The following is a 19,063-nucleotide window of genomic DNA, read 5'->3' as shown; positions in this document are numbered from 1 at the left end:
GCATGAACAGCGATGCGTGATCACCATATAAATAATTGTGAATATACACAGCACAATTAAGCAACAATAGATTATTTTAGCTCACTAAAAATATATTGGTAATTCAGATTTAGAATTCCTAGGTTTGTGAAGACTAATTCAGTATGCATTCCAAGAGACATTATTAAATACTGAAATTACTTAGCACATTTTTAAAAGAAATATTAACAAAGTGTTTGTTGACAGATTATTTTATTAGCTGCAGTACTGGCCCCCATTCACACGTGATTGTAGCATTTTGTATATTTTTTAAGAATACCAAAGAAGAGTACCAAGTACCATACAGGATCTTCTTTGAAAAAGGCTCACTCATTTTTTGGCCAGGTAAACTGTTATTATGGGAACCAAACAGTGCCTATGCCTCACAGAATGCCTGCACCCCACAATGGCTTACCCCTGAAATCTTTTGAGAAGCATCAGACTAATGGTGCCTGGAGGAAGCTAAGTATTTAAGGGGTCCTAGTGACACTTTTGGATTGGCAGCAATGAAGAGGTGGTAAGGAGATGAACTTTGATAGTAGGTCCATAGTTCCTTCCTAAGTGCAGCGAGATTCACTTTTGCATATGAAAACTCACTATCGCTGCAGGAGCAAACAACAAATCAAACCCTGCCTAGCACTGGGCTGCTGGCATTAGCAACATTTAGACCACTTAAACTGTTCGCTTTTACTAATGAATCACCTATTTGCAGTATCAAACTCACTTGTGAATTTGTACATGCTTGAATGCTTATAATGTTACTTTTTCAAGTTTTCCATTACACGCCTTGTGTTTGAATGGCACTTCATTGGAAAGGCATTATTACATAAAATCCCTAGGAAGCATTGTCTGAAGTCTCCCTGACTGGCCACCAACACCCGGTCCTTGCTGATGGTAAAGCCATTGACGGTTCAAATCTTGGCTAGTTCAGCAGGGACCAGCTGAGATTCGAACCATGTATGGGTAGGCTGAATGTACCCAAGTTGATCGATAGATCAACTTGGGTATAACCAGCTTATCGGAATATTACATGCGACTATTGTTAGAGGCTATTATAGCTGCTAGAATTTCTATGTTCTCCCAGCAGGGACAGCTCCCCCACCTCCACCTGGAGAACACAATGGCTCCGCGGGAGGGATTGCCTCATCACCACTGATTGTGTTGATAGGGCAATTTTCAAAACTACGCTCCAAATAGTCTCCAAAGACTGTTTAAAGCATTAGCACTCCAGTGACTGGGACATTCCCTAAAGCTATCATACACCAGAAGAACTGTGCTTGAACATTTTCATTTTGGGAATGTTCGCTTGATTTTTAAATGGTTAGTGGGCTCAAATCGACAATCATTTTTTAACAATATTGATGAGAAAATTCAAAGGCGCAGGATGGAAATTTTTTTTGAATGAACTAAATTCTAGCTGTGAATGTGACTTTCATTCAGCATGATCTAGGCACAAAAACTGTTTAATTTTCCATACAAGTAGCACGTCTGGATGAAATTTTAAGGGCTTTTGACCAAAGTTAGTTGACTTAATGATGGCAAGTGCAAATGCTCTGATGAATAGTGTCGCAGAATTTCTGTACAAATGTTCAAATTAAATTTTGATGGTTTATGGCCAGCTTTACAGATCTTCCAAGTAAATAAGTAAATACCCAGAAGTCAGTGTTTTTTGTTGAATGGGCTTATTTGCACACATTTTCCAGGATGCATTACTCTGAAGGATGGTAATTGTACTTAGTATCTGCTAAGGTCTTTTTAGTTATATGGAAATATGATATAAGAATAACAGAATAATTAATGAAAGGTGGGAAACAGACATTCCGCACTGGAGAAATAGATTACATTTTGCAACAGAACAGTAATATGAAAACAATGTTAGATATATAATTTGTTTGGTTAGTTTTGTTTGTAAAACAATTGAAATACCTTAAGTATCAAAGCTTGGTGCTATGCGAATTTAAATCAGATTTCAGTTTAGAAAACGTTTGGAAGAACAAAACCACTTTTTTGGTATTTTAATGTCACCCCTGGGATCTAAAATATTTCACACAACTGCACTGTCAGGTTACCCTCTAACCCAGGATTATCAGATTGTGTCTGCGATAACTTGACAGCTAGATCACCAGAATCATCTTGCAAGGTTTATTTATAGACGGAGAAAAGGAGGGACAATACTGCCTCTTACTGGGACACACAAATGGTCCATCACCTGTCACTGTTTGATTGACTATGACCTCCTGCACTGACCACCCTGGGACCTCCTACAGCCTCTTTAATCACCTGAACTTAGTCTAATCCTGTGTATCTATAATTAGGAGACAACAGGACTTCAAAGGGATAGAGAAAAAGGGCAGTATATAAAACTAAGCTCAAAACTTTCTGCATCTGTTCACATCTCTCAGCTTAATTATAGATCGCAATCTACACAATAACCCATTTGCAGACTACAAATACAAAACTCATTATGTTAGTTTCCATATATTAGAAATAAACATAACTGTGTAAAATAAATTATATTAGAAATAAGAATTCTACAGACATGAGATGATGACTGCTTTTAGGTGCCTGGCATGACTGCCACATGGTCCTACATAGCAGGAGCAATCGATAGGGTAATTTGGAAAACCTATTGCAATCACTATGTGTTAACCTAGAGCCAGTGTCCCCCCACCCTTCCACACACTTATAGGCAGGGCCAAACAACTCATGTTCCTGAATTTACCATTTACGGTACATATTGGAGCAGTCATTGTTCTGGCTCCCAAAATTTGCTTCATATTGTGGGAACTTTACAAGTCTGCCTGCAGTTTAGCAGCTTTAAAGTGAATTACTGGTTGTTATGGATATCTATACTATATTATGGTTAACTATATACAGTGTATGTCATGGGTATATCTGTCTTCAATATTTTAAATTATTGATCATGTGCTGCCTTAAGCCTGACCTATATTTTGCATAGGTTTTGAAAGTGCTGGTTACTTGGCCTTTAGTACTTTTCTTAATTAATGACTTGAAATAAGCATGCAATCATCAATGTAAAGCCAGAGCATGCAATTTATAAATAAAAAAAGTAAAAAACATATAAAGTGTATGTATAGCCAATACTTTTTTGGCCATATTTGGCTAAAGACACCGGAAAGTCCCCCCGGTTTGTTTTGTTTACATTCAGCAGCTGACCAGGAAAATGTATTTCGTAATCAAGTATTAGTGGGTTAGCATTACCATGGGACATTTACTTCATTAGATTTTTTTTTTACATTGTGAATGTAAATGAGTAACCAGGGGTACATAGTACCAATTACTCATTTATGTTGGAGGACTTATTTTAAACATTTCAGATTATGATATATGCCCCCCTCCTCACAGACCCTCAGAACCACCACATCAGGAATATGGGGACAAGGTGTTTGCTAGGGGGGAGGGTCTCTATGCTGGGGACATGTTACCTGGTATGATTCAGGGGGAAGGGAAGGGTGTAAGCTAGCTCCCTCTCCCCTTTCTTTGCCAGCCAGCCTGCATGCTCGGGCAAGTCTGATACAGATTTTTAGGGGGCATGCTGTTATTGATGGGGTTCCCCTGAAGATCTTTACAATACCATGTCCATAGCACCTTGACAATGTAACTGCAACAAGGCTGGGCTAGTAGAAGGTAAGGTGTGATATTGTGTCATTCAGTAAAGCTGACCATACACTGCAAGATTTCTCTCGTTCTGCTCCACGGTAGCTTCATCTGATTGGATACAGGTGTTGTTTAGCTGAGAATTTACTGTCTGGCTCCTTTGATTTTCAAATCAAATGATGTTGGGCAGATGGGTGCTGACAGTGGTTTACATATGGCTCGCATATCAGGTGGTTCATCAGAAAATTCCCCCTGTGCATGGCCAGCTTTACTCAGAACACCACTGGGAGGAAAGCAAAGGGATCCATACATTATTTTTATATAATAGTAATATGTATATGGATGTGTGAAACTTTTTTAGTGTGGGAGGTGCACAACTGGGAGTTTTACTAATGCTCTTTGCAGCATATCTTTTTTTTCTAGCACTACAGATGCTCTTGAATACTTTAGCAGTGGTTAACAGTCAGCAGTTTCTCTCATATTTATTGGGAATTAGCACTTTTTGTATCCTGATGTCAGATGCTCAACTGAGGGCAGAGTTAGCCCATATTTCTACAATGCAATTTTTCTATTCACGATGCCAATTAAAGGCTGCTGACAATTTGTGCTTGAGGACGTAAAAGATCCAATCATGGCGATCAGATATGTTCACAATTTATTTGATATAATTTAATGTGAGATTGTCTTATAAAAGAATGCATATGGTAATAATTCAGCCCTGTTGCATACAATGTCATTCTGCTCCAGATTAAGCTGTTGCTTTCCTATTGATGACACACCACCACTGTGGACTGGGGAGTCTTACTGTCTGGCTGGGGGTAATTTGTTCTACATTCTGTACTAGCAAGATGGAATGCTTTTAGGAGATTACTTAACAAGTGTGCTTTAGAATATAAGCATGCAGAAAAACCCAAATAATACCTGAATGGCCTGCCCCAATGAGGTTATTAAGCCTTTTCACAATCTTTCTGCAAGCTATGATAAATAATGTAATTTATTTTTCTAAAATCTGGTTCACTAAAAATCAGGCATACTGTGGTGTCAAGTGGGATTTAATGTCCCAAAATGGTTTAGGAATCCTTCATAAGCTTATTACCATGTTTTATGTGCTGTACAAGTGTTTTAAAATAACAATGCTTAACACAGGGTATTACATTACTGAAAATGAGGAAAACCCTGCCAATCACATTTCCTCATAATTATGTGTAGAACCTGAGCTTGTTAGCTGCATGAATGCACTCCAAGTAATTAAACCTCCCACATGACATAATGATTCATGGCTTCTAAAAGTTATGAAATTTTACAGTTGACATTTTTCTTGATGGATTTTATGCAGTTTTAGGTGATCAGGTGGAGTTTGTGGCATTTTTTTGCATAGTGGTGATTTTATCAAGGCCATAGTAATTTTAAATCAGTATCTTAGTTAAAAGGAAAGCTGTACCATTCATGATGTCAGGTAAGCACAATTATATTCTATGCTTGCCACTCTGAAGCTGTTGAATATACTGAGATGTCAGTAATTGACCCTGGGAAAGACAGTGGAGTTAAAGTAGTGGTAACACTAATGAATTGTATCTAAGCCCAAAAAACAAATAATGAATATATTGTAGCTCACCAGTCCTTAGATGTGGTGGCTGCATTTGTTTCCTTTTTCCTGTATTTTCACACTTCCTGTCCTATTGTGAAAACACTCTCTTAGGCCTAGTTCAAACTGGCATTGAAAGCTGGAATTTGAGGGGAATTTTTAACGCTCCTCAAACGCCTATGTAAGTAATACCATGGGCAGTACACAGTACTGTTCACATTCTCAAAACATGAAGCGTTAGCGTTGCATTGCTTCAAAACTGAAGCCTCATTCTTAACGCTCCTCAAACGCCTATGTAAATAACAGGGGCGGACTGACAACTCATGGGACCCCCGGGCAATAGGAGATCATGGGGCCCCTGTGTCCTTGCCCAAACTCAAAAAAGCCTATGAAAAAGGTACCAGGGGCATCTCATGGGGCCCCCTACTGACCCTGGGCCCTCGGGCAGTGCCCGATTTTCCAAATGGTCAGTCTGCCCCTGGTAAATAATAGTATGGGCAGCAAACAGTACTGTTCACATTATCAAAACATGTAGTGTTGCGTTGCTTCACAATTGAAGCCTTATGTGGAGTCAGGAGGAGTTTGAAGCCTTTCAACGCCTCCCATTCAAGTCTATGGTGACGCTCCACAAATGCACTGGCAGGCGTTTGTGAGGCATTTGCGGTGCAGTGCAGTTGTGGCGTGTTAATAACATAACAGTTTATTATAGGCATTTGTGATGCGATTTTACTGCTTGTAAAATGCTTATAAAACACTTCATATCTGTTGATATGACACACAAACACCTTCGCTCCTCCTCTTCATTATATAGAGGGAATGTTTATTTTAGTTCTCAGAAGATTGTTGGAGAAGCTGATAGCATTGTGTGATTTGAGAATTGAGGATCAACAGGTTGTTTTCTGTACTTGCCAAAAATGTACTTGAAAAATATAGCCTGAAAAAAAAGAAGATGAATGCAGCAGCCACATCTAAGTCTGGTAAGCGCAAGGGCGGGCTGACAACTCATGGGGCCCCCGGGCAATATGGGATCATGGGGCCCCTGTGTCCTTGCCCAAACTCAAAAAAGCCTATGAAAAAGGTACCAGGGGCATCTCATGGGGCCCCCTACTGACCCCGGGCCCTCGGGCAGTGCCCCTGGGTAAGTGGCTATATAATATAGTATTGTTGATAGGTTTATGTATATTTTAACTGTATATGCTTTAAACAGATTTCAGTCAATTGTAGTTTTACATGAAAATGCACATGAAGCTGTGTGTCATATTGATACAGTATGTTCCACTAATGTTCTCAACACAGATCCTCCCAGGAATAAATGTGAAATTGAGCCTAAAAATAATTAAACTCATTCGTGAATCTAAAGCATTAAATATTTCCATCCTGTACTAAGAAAAGTGGTTTTGAATTGTTCACAAATAAAGGCCTTGTGCTGAAAGGCATTTTATTTTAATGCCCCTTAGGATTTTGTAGGCTTTCACAGATTCAGAAGGTCCTTCTTTGGCATCTGTGAGAAGTGCTCTTGGCATTTTGCTACACACTGCTCTATATTCCTTCTGTATTGTAGTGCACCAGATAAGTGCTAAGCACATGGCATTTCATGCATACGTATGTTTGCTTGCTTAGTTTGCCAGCCACAAACAATAATGAGCACTTCTTATGCTAGCAGATGTTGACTAGCTATACACACTCCAAAGTGAACCTGTGCTGTTATAGTATCATGGGAGATACTTAAATCTGTTGAATTATTGGCAGTAATATGAGCTTGTATAGGTGTCATTAAATCTTATTGGTCATAGAAGCCAAACAATAGACCTCAGCATAGAAGTAAGCATGTGCCCTGCGGCATGGACCTGGTATATTTCTGCAAATCTATATAACAGTGTGAGCATAATGTTTCTTTGCCATAATGATATTGAGAACTGTCACGAAGAAACATTTTTATATGTAGTCTTATAATACACATTTTACTTTTTGGGATTATGATAATATATACAAAATATCAGTAAAAGTGTTTTATTTTATGTGGAATAACATAACTAGACACTATAATATTGTTATGCCAGAAAAAATAACTACTGGTAGTTTATGAAGTTCAGGAAATAAATATGTCCTGGAACATAGAAAAACAGCAGGTTATTTAAAGTGGCATAATCTTCTCTCCAGAAATGGTCTGCATCACATTTTCAGTCAATTTGTTTATTAACTACTGTATATTACGCAAGAAAAAAGCCTTTTCATGTAGACTTCTACATACCAATCAAAATGCATCACAAGGGGTTTAATAAAGTACTGAAAAAATGGCTTTAGCCTACTCCCCATAAAAGGTCTGCTTATTCATACAAAGTCTAAAATGCACACCATGGTAACGTAAAACATTCTGAACAGCCGGATGCCTGGTTCTATTATATTCATAGAGTCACATTATATGCATCAATATGCCTTGACTGCCATAAAATTCACAAACACTCTCTTTCAATGGGTACTTTTTGTGAAAATCAATGGCACCAATACTGGCCCACCAATGTCCCCTAGTAAACTTTAAAGGAAGCAGAAGAAAAGGGTTTCCCTTTGACCCAAGTATGTATCCTAAAACATACACCAAATTACTACTTATTTATCCAAAGTCATTTGGTGTATATTTTTTGATACATGCTTTGTCCAAGGGGATACCTTTTTTTTCGCCTTCTTTGAAGATGAGGAGGGACACTGGGGGGCTCACGGAGTTGGAACTATTGATTTTGACAACAAATACCCATTTAGAGAAAGTCTAGGCATATATTGATAGATAAAATGTGTCTCTGAATTTCATAGAATTAAGGATTCAGCTGTTTAGAATGTTTTAGGTTACTGTGGTATGCATTTCAATTTTGTATGAATAGGTCTTTTATGGGGAGTAAGTTCCAGTCTTTTTTTTTTATAACTTTATTATAGCACTTCAAAAAACCTTTTGACTGGTCTGCAGAAGTACATACGTCAGTGGTTTTTTTTTCTTGAGTAATATGTATTGTAAGTACTGCGGGCTCTGGACCACTGAGGGGGTTGAGTGACTATTAGGTAATAAAATGGGTTTTATTAAGAAAAACATTGTCAATGGTATTCCAGTCTTCAAGATGTCATATAATAACAGAATATATACATCTATTGTTTTTTTTAGCATAGCAAGTAATTTGATTGAAGTGTACTTCTAGGCAAAACCTTTAACTGCTTTATTTGTGCTGCTGGGGGGAGTCCAAAATGTTAGAGCTGTCCTTGGAACAAGAAGTAAAGGGACTCCTGTTCTAAGAGGGAATTCCCCTCATGTTTGGTGATTCCCTCTAACTTCCTGTTGCATCTCTGGAACAACAAGTGAAGATAAATATCTCCTATAGGACAAAGACAGCAAAACAATAAACTGTCTGGAGTTTTAACCCTTCCCTACCAGTTTTAACCCTTCCCTATCCAATAAAAAAAAAAAGTTTTGGCTATAGATACAGTACACTTTAAGACTCAAAGAACACCATGTACACTCCATACAAAAGCTGTCCTTTCTGACAATTACAAGGGCATATGAGCAATTTAGTTATATATCGTAATATAATATATATCAATCTAAGCAGACTTAATTTTTCAAGACATGCACTGCTACTATACAGTTAAATCTTTCGCTAGGCCACATTAATATTGCTTTTATTGCTTATTAGATAAAGAATGACTTTTGACCTTTTTAACTCCAAATATTAAAGTGGTTCTAAAGGTACAATGTTTTTTTCCTTATGCATTCTATTCATTAGGTAAAAAACCTTTTGCAAGCCCCCTCCAGCCTCCCCTTATACTCACCTGAGCTCAAGTTTGATCTCGATCTCCAACGATGTGAATGAGGGCAGCAGCTGGAGCCATTGGCTCCTGCTCCTGTCAATCACAGCCAATGAGGAGAGAGCAGGGGGTGGGGCTGTGCCACACTCTGTGTGTCAATGGACACACAGAGCCAGCTCAGGAGTGAGCATGCACTAGTGCCCGCTGAGCAAGCAATTTGCTATTGGGGAACTCAACAAGGGGGAGGAGCCCAGAGCACTGACTGTGGACCCCAGAAGTGGAGGATTGGGGCTGCTCTGTGCAAAATCTTTGAACAGAGCAGGTAAGTATAACAGAACAGAATCACTTTAATTCAAATAAACCTCCTTGCAGAACTGTATTTTACACCTAAACCTCAGTAAAGACTGGTTGAGTTAAAGCTGCACATAGATCTTCAAAGGTGATCACATGCACATGCAAGATCTTTAGGCAACAAGGTTGGTTGGTGGGTGCACAAACATGACAAGGCTCCATGTCTGCTCTTCTGGAGAGGGGAGGAAATGAGTAGCAATGGCAGAATCAGGACAACTGTAAAAACATTGCTTTTTCTCTTGATTCTTTCAAATATACAAATGTATATCTGTAGAGAAACATGTACCTTAAAATCCTGGCAAAAAAGTCTTATGAATTGCGTGATTTTCTACAAACTAAACAAATCTGCATGATATATTCAGGCAAAGCATAAAAATTGTACTTTGCTGATTTACCAGTTTACCTTGTTTGCAGACCAGGGGCGAACTGACCACATGGAAACTCGGGCACTGCCCGAGGGCCCGGGGTCAGTAAGGGGCCCCATGAGATGCCCCTGGTACCTTTTTCATAGGCTTTTTTGAGTTTGGGCAAGGATACAGGAGCCCCATGATCCCCTATTGCCCGGGGGCCCCATGAGTTGTCAGTCCGCCCCTGTTTCAGACTGATTTTCTCATGAAGAGATAAAGAGATGATTGGTGGTGGCAGATGGCCACTCTGATGCTCATCTCATGGGGAAACAATATTGTTGGAGACATGCTTTTAGTGTGCCTGATCAACTATTTTGACAGACAGTGTCCAGCTGGGAAGGTTGGGATCTGTCTATAGCTATGAGATCGTCTCCAGATCTAGCTGCAAAATTTATCTCGTGTCTATCGGTACCCATTGCACGTCACCGTTGCATGGATCTGAGAAAAACTAGTGATAACTGGTACATGTATGAGTTAACAAATTAGCAATAAAGATTGATTATATGTGATAAACATCTTCATTCCATTATTAGATATATTTATGTACGCTAGAAAATCTCTAAGCTGTGTTAAGAAAAAAGAAAAAAATAGGGAGGAGGCAAATAATGAAGGGAACAGATTGAACTCACTGCCCCAGCATTTGCAGTGAGGTACATGTCAGATCTGTCATCACATCTGATTAAAGATCCAATTGGGCGTCTTCAGACAAGTGGCGTGCATGCTGCAATTTTTTTTAAATTGAACATCACAGGCTTCAATCTTCATGGTGAGCTAATAACTGAACATTAGCTCAGGATGGGTTCTCCCTGAGCTTTCCCTTGTCATACAAGTGTGAGCAGCAATGCCCCCTTACAGAAAATGCTGCAATCAGCTATCCCCATATCCCCACTGAAAGCTGATGTAGATTCTGTCTGCCTTCTATGAAAAGGAATATTGCTATCATCAGCAAACCAAACTGTGTTCTGATATCCCACTCATTTCATGTCACACTTACTTGTCATTTATCAAGTGACCTAAGTCTTAGATACACAACCCAGGGCTTGAGAGCCTAATCCCTTCCCAGAGTACATTTCTGGGGTCCATTAGGTTGTCATAACAGAATAAAAAATGTCCAACACATTTAGGGCCCCAAAACAACAACAAAAAATACATTTAATGTTTTGTATAACACAATACACTGAGGCTATTGACTAGTACACACAATGAGAAAATTGAACTAAAAATACTGCTTTCAAAGTGATCATCCGATAATATGATCGTTAGTACACAGCTTTCGAGAGCCAATCACAACAGTTCATGCACAATTATTCGAAGGGACAAACATGAAAATTTGACTTGTGCGATAACAGAACAAATTATTTTTGTTTAATCAGTGCAGTATTCATACATAAAAAATCGAGTGGCCAAGACCACGCATGCTCAGAAATGAAAGAATACATTACAATACAATACATTACATCACTTCCAAAAATGTATTCTGCCGTACGAGAATTTTCATAACTTTATTAACCTATTCATTTTTGATATGAGACTAGCATGCAAAAAAAAAACAAAAAACGGACGATCATTCGTCCAATATTCTCATTGTGTGTATGAGGCTTATATGTCACAACATAAAAAAGGCTGGGCACAACAGTATGCAATTTCTCATCAAATCAACACATTGCAAGTAAGATAAACTAACAATGAGTGAAAATCAGTTACAAACATTGTAATGGCTTCAATCCATTCGCTATAGCACGTAATCTACTGCTAAGTTTTGCTCTGCATTTGTTTTCTGTGTGTTTGAATGAACACATTTCACACATTCCTATTCATTCAACAGTCTGCAGCAAACACATTTTTACAATTAACACATTGTTTGCATTTTTAAAAATCAGGATTAATAGCAGTACAGGGTTAAGCAGATTAATCTGGAACATTTTACAACTGGTTGGTACAGTTCAAACACTTTTCACAAGTATCCCTTGAATTTTCTCCACCTCAGACACTTCTTACCCTGCGGAATATCATGCATTTATATCAAACACACACACACGCACACCATTTGTTCAAGGTGATCTCAGCACTTTGCACTTACTCTGGAGATGGTCAAGGGCATGTTAAAGTCCTTTCCTCCTTGCAGCCGGAATCCCCACGGGCCTGGTCCAGCGAGGGATACATTGTAAGCCATTTTTCCCAACTTTTAGCACAGCCACTAACAGGCTCTGAGAAAAATAAAAACAGAAAAGATAAGCGTTTTCACCAAGGTCAAATTAAAAAGAGAAAGGCAAGAACGCAGAAGAGGGGAAAAAAAGCGTGTGCTTCACACATTTATAAGGTTATTGTAATCTTGCCTGTTCACTCGGCTTGAAGTGCCACTAAGAATAGAAGAGAGGTATAATGCAGATACAGATATCCCAGCTGAGCAGGGCCCATAAAAGGTATGTAACCAAATACCTCCCATGGAAGGATACTGTGACTCAGAGATCTATTATTGCCTCATAGCAGTCAAGAGGATCTTTCCAAGCATCTCACTCCCAATTTGTGTTCTACAATTTTCTGTAATGCTAAATGCTTCATAACTACATTAAAAAAGTACACCAGTAATACTTTACATACCCATGTGCTTATAATAAAAAGATTGATAGATAGCTAGCCAGATAGATAGATAGATAGATAGATAGATAGATAGATAGATAATTTTTATCTAGCAAACTAATTTAATTCTACAGATAGACATTAAATACGTCACCAGAGCTGACCATTTTCAGCAGGTTGGGCAGCATCTCTTATATATAGAATGCAACCACTCAACAGGAATTCCACGAGGAATAGTGTACTTTGCTCCTATCTGCCATCTGCTTTCATTTTAGCCTATGATGGCATCAATTGTACCAGCCTATCAAACCACCATCTGAAGTCTATAAGGCAAGCACATACGTAAGATGGCAGTTGAAACAATCGACAACCAAAAGATCTTTCCATGAAAAGGCTGAAACATTTAGAACAAGCTTGCATGTTTATGTTCTAGGCATACACCTATGGCCATAGGCTTATCTATGAAAAATAATAGCAATTCTTTTAGAACATACGCTCTTACTAATGATGATGATTCCAAATTGTACATATGTGTGAGCGCACTAAAATCCAAATGTAAAATATCAGCAGCTGTGCACAAAGGTAACCAGATAAAAGCTTAAATCGACACTAAATATAAACAAGTGCAGCGCTAAAAGTTAATAATAGTAATAAATAATAGGTGCAAAGTTCATATGTAATAAATAAATAATTAAAACCAAATATAATTAATAGTTCATATAAGTGACTAATTGGTGCTCTTATAATCCTGATTGCTCTTGTTGGTGCTTGTGCTTTCATAAACGGAAGATATGCGCACTCACCGGATGCTCAGTTATAATGCGCGTTATAAATAATATCCTGGTGTCATCAGAGGATCATCTGGGCCAGGTCTGGTGTGGAAATCACTCCCTTTCAGGTTGGATGGATTCTGGGGCTTTAAATCATGATCCAGGGGTGTCCAGAGTTCCCCTTAAGGGATGGATGGGTGCAGCTCACAGGGTAAACAGGAGGCTCACTCTCTGGAGGCTTGAAACTGGTACTGGGCGTCTATGGAATTAGTACTCCTCTGCTGCAACTTCCACCAACGTCTCCTTGCTGCTAATGATGATGATTGTATGTCTATGAACCTGCAATGGAACCTATGCAGCCTCCTCCTGACAACGTATCTAAGAGCATATGTTCTAAAAGGATTGCTATTATTTCTCAAAGATAAGCCTATTGCCGTATGTATACACCTAGGACATAAACATGCGTGCTTATTCTAAACAACTCTGCCTTTTCACGGAAAGATCTTTTGGTTGGCGACTGTTACAACTGCCATCTTATGTATGTGCTTGCCTTATAGACTTCAGATGGTGGTGGAATAGGCTGCAATTGGTGCCATCATGAGATAAAATGAAAGCAGATATTACTCATTACTAATATTTCTCTCAGTAGAGCTTTCTTTTAAAGGAAACAGACACTGAAGAAATATGATGGCTTCCACTGTTGAAACCCTCGTCTAAAAATATTAGCTCTCTGGCTGTCATGCTGGTCCACTTGTTCCAGTACTTTGTGTAATTGACTCAGAACAAGTATGGGGATTAGGAGCTGTCACTTCACTCTGGATATTCTGTTTGCTTGTTCCGAGTAAGTGTCTCAGAAAGTTCTGACCCCAGGGTCAGCCAGGCAACTAGCATTTTTAGCAGAAGGTCAGCCTCTGTTTTTCTGTCAGCACAGGTTTCCTTTTAGATACCCACAGACATGAGATGACAGTTCCCTGATCTGAGCTTTTTTGGCCAGATCAGGCAATGTGCCTATAGGCACCACCAGATACCCATTGTCTGCCATTCCTCCTGCTTAAGCACACTGAGCTAAGCTGAGTGTGAGGGCCCATGCACACTAGGCAACTGAAAAAATGCCAAAACCTCTGGCAGAAAAAAAGGCATATAACAAAACAATCATAATGGCTCCTATTGCACACGTGTTTATGCACATTTGTATGCGTTTGCATTTATAAGCTTTTCTTTCAGCCTATAAATGCTCCTCTTCAAATATGTATGTAAATGCCCAAAAGTGCATGGACACATAGGCTAACAGAGTTGCTTCTACAGGCTGAAAGAAAGAAATGCTAAATGCCTGTATAAGCAGCGTTTTTATGCCCAGTGTGCATGAGGTCTTAAATGTTTATGAGACAGCCTGCTGGTAGACAAATAGTGCAGTTGGATTGTGCCTGCATGTGTGACTACTAACAGAAGCCTATTTCTAGACTTATCATAAACTGCTTTAATATTGTCTACAACTATGCTACTATCTGCTGTGTCTTGTCAGGGGTACTGGATGATTCCCAGTCACGATCAGCTTCCTAAATTCTGGATTAATGCACCATCTTCTTCTCTGCTCTACTCCTTCATTTTACTTTGCAATGTTTTATTCAGCTGCTGTGTGATGCTTCTCTCCCCTTTCATTGCCATGATCTGTCTTTGCTAGCAAACATACACACAGTCTGGAGTGATTGCACACACCCAGAGCATACAGAGCACACAGTAAAGGTGTATAAATCACACACAATCAGAGCACACATAATATGCACAGTCAGAGCATACACAGTCAAAATACATACAGAGAACACATGCACAATCAGAGCACACATAATATGCATAGTCAGAGCATACATAGTCAAAATATACAAAGAGAACACATGCACAATCAAAGTACACATAATATGCACAGTCAGAGAATACACAGTCAAAATACATACAGAGAACACATGTACAATCAGAGCACACATAATAAGCACAGTCATAGCATACACAGTCAAAACAGTAGGAGATTATTATTATTATTATTATTATAATAATACAGGATTTATACAGTATAGCGCCAACAGTTTGCTCAGCACTTTACAATATAACGGGAGACAATACAGCAACAATACAGTTCAATACAAGAGGGAAAGGAGGACCCTGCTCCTTGGAGCTTACAATCTAGGAGGGAAGGGCTAGTGGTACAAAAGGTAGTAACTGTGGGGGATGGACTTGTTGGGAGAGTAGAAGATTCCATTACTAGCTGAGGGCAGGATAGGTTTCCCTGAAGAGATAGGTTTTCAGGGATCGCCTAAAAGTGAGCAGAGGAGGCGATAGTCTGATAGATAGGGGTAGAGAGTTCCAGAGGATGGGGGAAGCTCTGGAAAAGTCCTGGAGACGAGCATGGGAGGAGGAGACAAGGGAGCTAGAGAGCAGGAGGTTTTGCGAGGAGCGGAGAGGATGGTTTGGGTGATATTTGGAGGCAAGATTGGTGATGTAATTTGGGGCAGAGTTATAAATGGCTTTTTACGTTATTGTTAATGTTTTGAATTTTATCCGTTGGGCAATGGGAAACCAGTGAAGGGATTGGCACAGAGGGGTGGCAGATACAGAACGGTTAGTAAGGTGGATAAGTCTGGCAGCAGCAATCATGATAGACTGAAGAGGGGATAGCCTGTGATTAGGTAGGCCAATGAGGAGGGAGTTGCAATAGTCAAGGCGAGATATAACAAGGGAATGAATAAGTTGCTTAGTGGTTTCCGTGGTTAGGAACGGGCGTATCTTGGAGATGTTGCGGAGGTGAAGTCTACAAGATTTAGACAGTGATTGAATTTGGGGGTGAAAGGACAGATGGGAGTCTAGGATTACACCTAGTACCCTGGCATGAGGGGAGGGACTGATGACCACTGGGTCTGGGTGAGTGTGTCCAGATGAGGCCTCCATAGGAAAGTGCTGCGGGAGAAGCAGAATCTGCTGCTTGGAGCCAGGTTTCTGTAATTGCTAGTAGGTTAAGGGAGTGGGAGACAAAAAGGTCATGGACAGAGGTGAGCTTATTACAGGCAGAGCGGGCATTCCAGAGCGCACATGAAAAAGGGAGGGTGGTTTTTGGGAGCACAGGAACTGATGTTAAATTGAGGGGATTGTGGCTATTCCCGGAAGAAAGAGGATGCTTGGCGATGGGGGTGAAATACTGGAGGACCAGGGTTTGGGGAGATATCCCCAGAGGTTAGGAGAAGAAGAAGGGTGAGGAAAGTAAGATGGGAGCGGAATGTACACGAGTGCACATGCCTTCCAGTCCTGGTGTTTGGGTCAGCAGGAGAGTGAAGTATCAGCAGGAGGTGATGGAAGCAGTAGTAGGGTGAGATGTACAAGTTTTGGGGTGGAGCAGAGGGATAAAGAAGTGAGATTTTGGGAATGCAGGAAAGTAATATGAAAAGGAGGAGTAGAGGGGACATATTAAAAGGTACACAGAGTGGTACTCAGACTTGTAAGAGATGTTTCCCAGGGTGTTTGCTTGCAGTAGAGTTTCTTGTTGTTGTATCTTCCTGCTGCTTGAGTTATCCTGCTTTAGTTAAACTTCTGTGTTTAACTGCGTCTTAGCACTCTATCAACGCAGCACTCACGCAAAAGCAGCACCCCATCTGTGATTTCCACCCATGAGCTGATCTAAATTTATAGGGAGATGGTCAAATGAGCACTCTTCTCCGCCCCAATCAGGAGCTGATAAGGATCACATGAATGGGGGGGATGTTTCTCAAACAGACCAGACACAGACTACAGTCATAAAACGAGTGCAAGTAGAGGTGAGAACTAATCAACATATACAAAAATATATACACACTATTTGTTCCGAAATGAATAGGAGTGAATGCGTTGTTTCAGTTAAGAGTGGAGTGGAGATAGCAGCATTACCTGTGATAAGCGCAAAATTGCAGACTAACAATTGTTTAACAAAGGGCTAAAAAAAAATGGCTTTGCAGGCAAGCAATTTGAAGCGTTTTCAATGATGGCATGATTGCTGTATACATACAAGAAAGCAGGATCTTGTCTGATGCTCGCTACACTGGGATCTAAGGGCATGATCATGTTGCAATGCACCTCAGAGCAGCACAAGGCATGGTGTCCGGTGTGCTGGACTGCGCTGTGAAAAAATGCAGACAGCACCTATTTTTTTCGTGGTTGAGGTGCATTGTAGCCTATTCAATTTGAATGGGCTGCCTAACACAATGTGAAAAAACATGTCCACTGCTTTGTGGTGTGAAACTGGTCAGTATTGAGCTGATGTCTACGAAAAAAGACTCATTGAAAAAAAAAAATGGTTCAGGTTTAATACATACTTGCAGCAGCCTAAAAGAGCATGCTGTTATGGCCGAATCCTAGGCTATTCTGAAGAGCCAAGCTCTGACACTTCCAGGTACTGTCAGATCTTGCTGATACCTCCCACTCCAACACACTCCTATTGGCCCATCACTGTTACCAGCTAGTGGGAAAGGGACAGGCGCAACTTTTTTACTACCAGAAAATGCCAAAGCACTGCCTGTCAGAAATGCTGGGTATTTGATCAAAATGAGGTGCAATAGCACTAGAGTTGAATACAGTGTTTTAAGAAAAAAAATTGACATCACCATGCCTCACTGTTGCATGCTGGGAGACCTGGATGTTTGAAATCCTTTGAGAATGCATCTAAAATAGTGTAGGAGTGCTTTTTTGTGGGATTTCCAGTATCCAGCTCTTCTACTATGCAGCATTGAGGCATGTTGCTTTAACCCGCACCTCCCAGAAGTGCTGGACAGCTGGTTCTGAGGAATGTTATCTAAGCAGATCTTCCTTTTTCATAGAAGGCCTGCTTTTACAGAATAGGTAACTGGCAGAATAATCAGACAATGAGTAACTGCAACTTGAAATTGACTAAACAGGTGCAAAGGTATACAGTAAGTAATAATGTATAACATGTTCAGGATGGCAAGAGCATGCATACACTGCAAAATAATACAAAGCAGATTTGAAAGATTCACAAACTTAGACTATTCACAGAATTGTCTCTGTAGAATAACATGTGGCTATAAAGCATAGTCTCTACGCTGAAAATCATTACTTCAGTAAAACAGTACATAAAATAAACTGCTAGTTGCATGAGAAGCATCCCTCTCATTGAAGTCCAGGGAGGCTCTGCTAACATAGGCATACAGCTGGAGGGATCAAAGGCCTAAGGACAAAGGGTCACCTCACTGGAACTGGAGTATTCTGGTAGCCTTCGGGGAGGTGCTCCCCACAGTAGATGTATCTTCTGATGAAACTGTGTGCTATTAGGATCCTGCCTGGTTGCCCGTACACCGGTTCTGACAGTAAAGGGCCTCTCACCTGGGTGCAGGTAACTTGCCCAGCTACCTCTGCCTCTCTGGGCTGCTGAGGCAGGGAAGCAGAGCATCTTATGATCTTTGGGTACGTCCAGGAACCTTAGGAGTTGTAGGAAATGAAGTCAAAGGGGCCTGAGCCTGCTTCTGAGCATGGTGAGTAAATGGACACTCCAATACTGAACCACATAGGCCGTGCTGATTTGAATCTTTCAATCATGCATTGGAAATTCTTAATCTGATTTTGCAACACGTGTTTGAGTATTCAAAGTGAAAACAGCCTTACTGGGCCAACTGTCCTCTTCCTTAAGCAAATCAATTCCAATATGTTAGACATCTTTAAACAAATATTTGTTTTTTTTTCAGCTAAAAAAAATATATAATTGACTTTTACTTGTTTTTGCAATACTACAGCACAATGTTAAATGGCAAGTCCTAAGAGTTAAGTACAGATTGTAAGTTGCAAGTTGTTCAGAACCTCTTATGTGACAAAGGAAAATCTTTGTTGGAGTATTTTGTGTCTTGAGAATCTTAACTCCCAGTCAAATGATAGAGAGTTAATGAGTGGTAAAGATTAACACTCTATAGGAAATC

The 19,063-nt window shown here is 39.9% G+C and overlaps 1 protein-coding gene across 3 annotated transcripts in view; it reads right to left on the bottom strand.

The window, feature by feature from the left end:
* The window catches only part of LOC149462707 (LIM domain-binding protein 3-like), a 138,263-nt gene that overhangs the window by 94,315 nt on the left and 24,885 nt on the right, over window positions 1-19,063 (bottom strand). For 2 of the 3 annotated variants that reach the window (XM_089676492.1, XM_089676493.1), the window contains exon 1: window positions 11,849-11,956. In XM_089676492.1, the coding sequence (XP_089532618.1) occupies window positions 11,849-11,941 (93 nt within the window). In that variant the 5' untranslated portion in view covers window positions 11,942-11,956. Of the gene's footprint in view, window positions 1-11,848; window positions 11,976-19,063 lie in introns of those variants that run through there. The other variant, XM_089676494.1, reaches the window with a different exon arrangement.

The sequence above is a fragment of the Staurois parvus genome, unplaced genomic scaffold, assembly GCF_062004578.1.
Source record: "Staurois parvus isolate SC_StPar_1 unplaced genomic scaffold, SC_StPar_1.0 ptg000170l, whole genome shotgun sequence".
In the NCBI taxonomy this organism is placed as follows: domain Eukaryota; kingdom Metazoa; phylum Chordata; class Amphibia; order Anura; family Ranidae; genus Staurois; species Staurois parvus.
This window is presented reverse-complemented; position numbering and strand designations above follow the sequence as displayed.